Below are 8,576 nucleotides of genomic sequence, written 5' to 3' on the forward strand. Positions count from 1 at the left end.
CAGCGAGCTCTGAGGAGATTCACAGATGTCCTTAGGCAGAGGGGAACATCTTGTTTACATAGTTCCAGGAGAAATATGAGATAGCTGACCAAGGTCAGCCTAGGGGAGCCAAATTCACAAACAAGCAGTAAATGTTTTGGGTCAGGCAGACTTGTTTTCCTCTGCCTTGAAAAGTCTTGCTGATACTTCTCAATAGTGAATCCAAAAAGCCAAATTCCAGGACCATTCCGCCTTAATTCGAGCGAGCAACTTTCTCCAAGATGTAGCCCATATTATTGAGTTCCAGAAACGCAATTCAGTCTGCGGTCCTGTAAAAGGATCGCATCCAACTTGCGATTCAGCTCCCGTAACCACACAGTTTGATTGTTGATCGCCGAACCCATCAAACGAATTTGACGATAAGTCAGGTAACTGCCTAATCCAAACAGCAGAAATCCTGTTATCAGAAATCCAAATATGTAAAGATCTTCCATGTCTTCCACAGATAAACTCGACAGACAAACAGGATTCCGGCGTTTCCAGGAATCCAATGTGTATCCAGTGAAGAATGTCTTCTTAGGGCAAGCTGGCATTCCTTTGGTCAGCCTTCCCGTCGAGAAAATTTGATAAATTGCGTTGAGAGACGAGCTGACCAGATCAATAGTTCAAAATTTTTTTCGTAGGAATATGTAAAAAAGAAGTTCCAAAAGCAGAGGGGAAGGGAGGGAGAGGGGGGCAGTTCAGGAGACAGAGAGAAAAGAAACACGTCCGCTTTCCACCAGGAGCAGAGAGGAAAAAAAAGCGAGACAAAACAAGGCTAGACAGACTTGTAAAGGGGGCTGATTCTGTTGTGGGAACAGATCTGAATTCAGTTGGAGTTGTAGCCGAAAGGAGGACCTGGAGAAGCCCTTAGTCATACTGGACAACATCCAGCATCTTTTGCACAGCACCATCATCAGTCAGAGGAGTGTGTTCAGTGACCGACTACTGGTACCACCATGCTTCACAAAAAGACTTATTAACTCATTTGAGGCCTGGTCCATATGGCTGTATAACACCTCCCACCACCCTCCCTGTCTGTTAGGTCTACTATATGAAAACATACAGGATACAAAAATAAACATTCAGTTGATTATTTTAGTTTATATAATGAGATTAAATAAGTTTATTTATTGAGTTTAATGTGTTTCTTTAGTCACAATGAACATTCAATTACTGATTTTATTAGAAAGAAAGAAAGAAAGAAAGAAAGAAAGAAAGAAAGAAAGAAAGAAAGAAAGAATGTATGAATGAATCCATCCATACATCTAGTTGTAGATTTACATTCAATAATTAATTTCTTAAAGTTTAATTAAAATCCGTCCCTTGGCTTCTGAGATATTTTCCAATGCTACAAACAAACAAACACAAACATGCACACACTCAGTGGCAGGCGATGATAAAGGATATAGTCTTCCTCACAGTAATGTTCTGACCTGTCTGACCCGCCCCACTGCTGAAAACCCTCCGTTCTCTCTGTCGCTGAAGCCTTCGCTCATGTCAGCCAGGTTGGTCATGCTGCCTCCGTGGGTTCCATTCAATGTGTTGTTGTACTGCTCAATGCTTTTAGACACTTCCTGTTGATTGTCCTGAATCTGTGACAACTTGCTGCGAGCCTGTAAAACACACACAAACAGGGAAATCAGTGACAACTTCAAAAAAGCAACTGTTGCTACCCATTAGCTTGGGATGGGTCAAAAGTCAGGGGGCACTGTACTGGTCTGTCGTGGTAAAGAGAGAGCTGAGTCAAAAAGCGAAGCTCTCAATTTACCAGTCGATCTACATTCCTACCCTCATCTATGGTCACAAGCTTTGGGTAGTGACCGAAAGAACGAGATCGTGAATACAAGCCGCTAAAATAAGTTTTCTCCGCAGGGTGTCTGGGCTCTCCCTTAGAGATAGGGTGAGAAGCTCGGTCATCCGGGAGGGACTCAGAGTAGAGCTGCTGCTTCTCCACGTCGAGAGGAGCCAGTTGAGGTGGTTCGGGCATTTGATTAGGATACCTCCTGGACGCCTCCCTGGTGAGGTGTTCCCGGCATGTCCCACCGGGAGGAGGCCCAGAGGAAGACCCAGGACACACTGGAGGGACTATGTTCCTCGGCTGGCCTGGGAACGCCTTGGGATTCCCCCAGAGGAGCTGGCCCAAGTGGCTGGGGAGAGGGAAGTTTGGGTCTCCCTGCTTAGGCTGCTCCCCCCGCGACCCGACCCCGGAAGAAGATGGATGGGTCAAAAGTTATTTCCAAACTATTTGGAGTCCATCATTCTACAGAGAGAAAAATTATTCACAAGAAGTAGATGTCCCAGCAAATTCACTATGAAGGTCAGACTATGGAATGCTCAAAGAAAAAATAAAAATCTATCTCAGATTCTGCAGGCCTCAGTTAGCAAGTTTGTGGGAGAAAACCAGAGTACTGGGAGAAAACACATGCATACATGGGAAGAACATGTAACATGTAAACTCCACACAGGCCCCAGACAGGAGGTGAACCTGCGACCTTCTTGCTGTAAGGCAACATCTTATTAAGTAAAACATGCGCTCCAAAAACATGGTGGTGAAGAGGTGATGATTCAGATCTGGTCACCTTGCAGTCATTGAGTTGATCACAATCTTTCCTGTATACAAGTATAGGTTATATGATTTACAACAAAGTTACAAGTGCTAGAAGTTGTTCTACAAGCTCTTTAATTATGGGATGAATTGAGTTTTCACATACCACTTCTGCATTTTTACTTTTTTTTCTTTTGTTGTTGAATAATAACATTACAAATGACACTAACAGCATGTAATATGCAAAAATGTTATTTAAACATTGGATATGGACTACATGATTTTCATTTAATGATGTTGATACTAACAAATTTAAAATATAAGAGTCTGAAACTATACAAAGGAGCCATGTCTGCCCCTTGTCTAACTAAATAAAATGTACCTACAGCCACAAATAATAGTAAAACTATAACCTACAAACTAACCTACGAGACCCAGCGTTCCCATATAGGGACATGAAGGTAGATTTCCATTGAGCTAAGTCTTTTTGTCCTCGTAAAAGAACAATGAGGAGCAGCATGTTGGGTGTTGGTCCCAGGTACAAAGCTTTAGATGGCTGGGGGCAGCCAGGTCATGTCAGCGTAAGGCCCTGGAGGTTATGAGCCAACAGCCAGGCAGGTTGGAGCTATGAAGAGGGGAGCCTGGTGGTGTGGGTCCAGGGCATGGAGCTCTGCAGCAGGCATCTTGGAGCTCTGTAGTAATACTGATCACAACAAGTGATCTGGCAGCATTATTCCGATGATCGTAGGGGCAGCATCCAGACAACCAAAGTCTTTGGATTTCAGGCGGAGTATGGTTGGAAAGCCTGCAGGCATGTCACACTGAGTGGATCAGCGTGTGTCTTCCCTTCGACAAAAAGCGTGGGTTACTTGCTGAACCCCACTTGTGATAGTGACTGGGATTTCCAAATATTTTCTATGAATAAGGAATTCCTAGTAAGCACAAGTAATAGGTTCCTGCTGATTAAGTCCTTGCTCTTTGTACATATTGCCTGTTGCTACTAATGACTGGATAGTTTAGATGGCCACAGCCCTGGTGGAATGCCAAGAAGACAAATAAACTTGACTATCTAGAGTAGTGTTTTTCAACGGGGGGCATTGAGAGGATGACGGGGGCGCTGGCAGCAATATTTTCAAAAAGGCAAAAAGGGGGCGCTGATATTTTTTGGGGGGTGTTTGCTTGAAGGTTAAGTTTACACCAAAGATTCACAACAATATCAGTTTTAACTTTAAACTACTTGCAAAAATATTGTGGCCTAAAACATGAAAACTGGCACGGAACTGCAACTGTATCGATGGTGTTTCTCTTCGGTGCATCTCCGTGCTGCCTTCAGGAGAACGGGACATCAGAATATCGTTTTTATAATTTGTCCCACATGGCAGTTACTTTGTAAACTCTGAGAAAAGAACACTCTCTTTAGTGGTATTACCCTGGGAATAATTTCTTTCTCTCACATGGGTTAATTTCTCTGAAGGGTACACCGTGAGCGCATTGTTATTGCAGTGGTTAAACATTTACAAGAGCAATATTCTGTTGGCGGACATTCCCTGAAAGCGTCCAGCATCCAGACGCACATTAACACTATTCTGGACAAGTAGCTTTGTTGACATGACTGCAGAACAGCGTTGCCAAAGCATAGGAATAAAAACCAACAGTAAAACATAACATATTCTAAAACCAGAGACCTACGGCTTGACAAGTGGATCACAGCAACTGCATCAGCCAGTGTAACACCAGAACGATGTCGGTTGACACCGCTGCAACAACCACTTAATACAAGGTGATTAATATAAAAATATTTATATTAAAAAAGTGCATTAGCAAGATGTGTAATTTATTTAAAGCTACTAAATAATACTTGTTTGACCATATGACTTAGAGAAGAACACAGAGAGTGAATGAAGGAGACAGACATTAGGTCAGTAATCAGCTGCTGTAGAGGAGAGCAGAGATGACATCAGGTAGGAATAATTCAGCTAGTGAGGCCACAAAAATCTAGATGCCCAGGAGGGTTTGAATTTCTGCTGACCACCACTGTGTCATTTTGGGAAAATTAGTGCAGGCAGATATGGCAAGTCAATCACCACAGAGGAGAATGTGGACAAGGGAGGTGAAGATGATGATGATGATGGTGGAGAGGGACAGAGAGGTGCAGAAGAGAGGGTTGGGGCAAGGTCTTACTCAGAAGATCCATCTGAATGGCCTTCACCACAGGAAGTGGGGGACTCATTGACTCATTGAGGCAGTACATGGTGGAGAATGGCCCACAGAGATGTTCTGATGGGCCATACCCAAGATCAGGTATTATATTTTAGAAGTCCATGAATAAAAATGATTTATTCTGGGGGTATTTTTTTGCCCATGTTTTCCATCAGTTTCCAAACTTGGCCTTAAACCACAAAACCCAGACAACTCTTAGTGGTGGATCACTCAGCCTCATGCATTAATGAAGAACACATGTAAACTAATGTGAATGTAAACTGGACATTGTCATAGTCTGCACTTTTGGTGTCTCTTTCGGGTTTTTTGGTTCTCCCTGGCTCCTACTGCCCTGCTCCCTTTTCACACCTGAGTTAGATTCCGCTAATCACTCCCTAATTATTTAAGCACCTCTCCCTCAGACACAGGTGTCTGTTTCTCTGTTTGGTTCCCAGGGTTGTCTCGTGAGAGTTTCTTGTTCTTCTGGATTTTTTGCACCAGTACCTTTTGCTATTAAAGCCTTTAAGTTTCTCCGCTTCTCCTTTCATCTCCAGCATTCCATGACAGACATATTCAACAGCCACAATTCAAATGCACTTTTTAGCTCTAGGTTCCTCCTGGGACTGTTGAGGGTCGCTTTGACATCAATCAAAAACATTTGTTTCCATGGCTGAGAGCAGTTGGAAGCGAATACCTGCATCCTTGAAAGTCCAAACCTTCAGGATGCACAATGTGATGCATGGGAGCCCGCCCAGGTCCGAACCTTCATTGTTCCCTGGCCTCTCCATCCTTAATCTAGTTCTGGAATGGGTTAGAGGAGCCTGCGCCCTAGAAAGTATTGCAGTTTCATCAGTGTCTGCTGGTGTCCAGTAAGCTGTCGCTGGCTCTTGAAAATCAAGGGAAGAAGGTGTAGATCTTCAATTTTATAGCTGCATTTTGGGTATAAGATTTTTGTCAAGTTTTTGCAGTAAAAATAAGGAAACAACTTGTGAAACAAACTGCTAAAGCATAAATATCCATTGCTTTTGGTATGTTTTTTTTTTAATTTGAATTATTTTTTAATCTGTCTGCAGCAGAAAGGTTGCTGAATGCAATCGAATGTGACAGACTGAGAATTTGTCTGACCCTGAAAATTCAGGCCTAGTCCACACGGAGCTGGGTTTTTATAAAACCAAATATCTCCGCCACATCATTTGAAGAAATTATACCATTGGTGTAGATTCTCAGTCATCCAGGACATGGTAAATCCAAAAAAAAGGTTAAAAACAAAAACAACTGGACTTCTATTCTGTAGTTGAAAACGTTTCGCTTCTCACCCGAGGAGCTTTCCCAATTCAAAAAGCAAAAAGTGTGGAGTTTGAGCTTTTAAAGCTGAGATGTTCTATAAGCTGGATTCACATGCAGGTTGCCCTCACTCTCCTAACAATAGAGGCTTGTTAGGGTCCTTGTTAGCCTGACTCACTGATGGGCCACTCTGGTCACATGGGGATTAGGCATACTGCTCCATAATAGGTTTTTGAAATCTGAGACCTCCTCTGATTAATGTCGGTTTCTCTCTTTTGACATAGATGACGTCCTTCGCCCCCCTCTCAAACCATCTGTCTCTCAATCCAAAATATGAACATTTTGGTCCTCAAAAGAGTGTCCTTTATTCTTTATTCTTGAGGTGTAGGTGAACAGCTAAATCTTGTCCTGAAGAGCTGGCTCTCCTGTGTTGAGTCATGCGTCTGTGGAGAGGCTGTTTGGTTTTTGCAATATAGAGATCTGGACATTCCTCGCTGCACTGAACTGCATATGCCACACCGCTCAGTTTGTGTTTGGGTGTTTTGTCCGTAGGGTGGATCAGCCTCTGTCTGAGAGTCCTGTTGGGTTTTAAATGTACCGGGATGTTGTGTTTGGAGAAAATTCTTCTGAGTTTCTTTAATACTCCAGCAACATAAGGGATGGCAGTGTTTTTCTGTCTCTTCTTTTCCTTGTTCTGTTCTGTGCTGTGCTTTGTAGATTTCCTTGCTGACTTGACAAAAGCCCAGTTAGGATATCCACATTTTTGGAGAGCTATTTTGATATGTTTTTGTTATTTTTCCTTCCCTTCAGTCTTCATGGGGATGTGTTCAGCCCATCACTGTAGACTTCTAATGAGAGTTTGTGTTCCAGTGGGTAGTGAGAGTCAAACAGAAGGTACTGATCTGTGTGGGTTGGTTTCCTGTAGACATCAATGTTGAGGCTGTCCTCTCTTTCGATGTGAACCAGACAGTCCAAAAAAGGTGGCTTGTGGTCGTTAGCAAGCTGTCTGGTGAACTTGATGTTGTTGTCAACAGAGTTGATGTGTCAGGTGAAATCTTCTACTTCCTTAGCTTTGATTTTGACCCAAATATTGTCCACATATTCGAACCAGTGACTTGGTATTGCTCCCTCAAAGGAGTTCAGGGCTCTTTTTTCCACTTCCTCCATGTAGAGATTGGTCACAATTGGTGACACTGGAGATCCCATGGCACAACCATGCTTCTGTCTGTAAAAACTGTCATTATACTTAAAATAAGTGATGGAAAGGCAGAGGTCCAGCAGGGTGCAGATCTGGTCATGGGTGAAGCTGGTCTTGTTGTTTAGGTTATGGTCTTGTAAGAGTCGTTTTCTGACGGCTTCCACTGCTTCTCATGTGGGTATAGTGAAAGAGAAGTGACATCAAATGATACCAGATTTTTCTCCTGGAGCTAGCTTCAAATGTTGAAATTTGTTGGCAAAGTCAATGGAGTTTTCTTTGTGTTTTGTGTGTTTCCAACAAGAGGAGCTAAAATACCACCCAGATGTTTGCAATATTACATGTCACTGAGTTAATGCTGCTGACGATGAGTCTGAGTGGTGTTCCTTCTTTATGTATTTTGGGAAGTCCATATAGGCAGGGACTGGCTTCCCCTGAGTATAATCTGTAGTACAATGACTGATTGATTGTTTTGTCCTTTTCAAGTTTTTGCAAGTAATCTGTGACCTTCTATGAGACCTCTTCTGGGTCTCATAGGTGATGCAGTTACTCAGTAATGTTGTTATTTTTTTCTGGTAATCAGAAGTGTTGAGGACTACTATGCATTTTCCTTTGTCAGCTGGTAAAATGGTGATGTTTTGGTCCTGACTGAGCAATGTTATAGCTTTCCTTTCCTGTGGTGAGAGGTTTGAAGGAGGTGCCTTGGCGGTGAAGAGGGTTGCTGTGATTTTCAGTCTGAGTTGTTCTGCCTCAACTTTATTTCTATAGCACATTTTAAGAACCACAGGGGTAGCCAAAGTGCTGTACAATAGAAAGATAAAAACAGTAAAAAGGAAATAGATAAAACAAATAAACAGATAAATAGATAAAAACACATACGGGTTGATAGCAGGTATGTTTTAGGTGCCAAGAAAGACAAAAATCACAGTGTGTTAAAAGCCAAAGTATAAAAGTGTGTTTTTAAAACACCAGCACTGTATAAGTTGCTGGACTGTATTATTTTGTGCCAAGGGAAAATAGATCTGGCAATCATCAGCATAGCAGTGGAATGAAATGCCATGCTTTCTAAAAACAGAGCAGAGAGGGAGAAGGTAGAGAGCAAATAAAAGAGGGCCAAGGATTGAGCCCTGGGGAACCCCATATGGAAGAGGAGCTGTGGAAGACACAAAATTGTCAATTTTTACACAGAAACTCCTATTAGTCAGGTAGGACCGAAACCAATTGATGGCGACACCCTTAATGCCCACACAGTGCTCAAGACGAGAGATTAAGATATTGTGATCAACAGTGTCAAATGCAGCGGACAAATCTAAAAGCACTAAAACAACAAAC

At 42.5% G+C, this 8,576-nt stretch overlaps 1 protein-coding gene across 1 annotated transcript in view; it reads right to left on the reverse strand.

The window, feature by feature from the left end:
* Positions 1–8,576, reverse strand: part of LOC108248746 (epidermal growth factor receptor substrate 15-like 1) — a 145,172-nt gene that overhangs the window by 42,895 nt on the left and 93,701 nt on the right. Inside the window, exon 18 of the mRNA XM_037974303.1 lies at positions 1,455–1,634. Coding sequence (XP_037830231.1) covers positions 1,455–1,634 — 180 coding nt within the window. The remainder of the gene's footprint in view (positions 1–1,454; positions 1,635–8,576) is intronic.

Source organism: Kryptolebias marmoratus, linkage group LG24, assembly GCF_001649575.2.
Source record: "Kryptolebias marmoratus isolate JLee-2015 linkage group LG24, ASM164957v2, whole genome shotgun sequence".
Taxonomy (NCBI): Eukaryota; Metazoa; Chordata; class Actinopteri; order Cyprinodontiformes; family Rivulidae; genus Kryptolebias; species Kryptolebias marmoratus.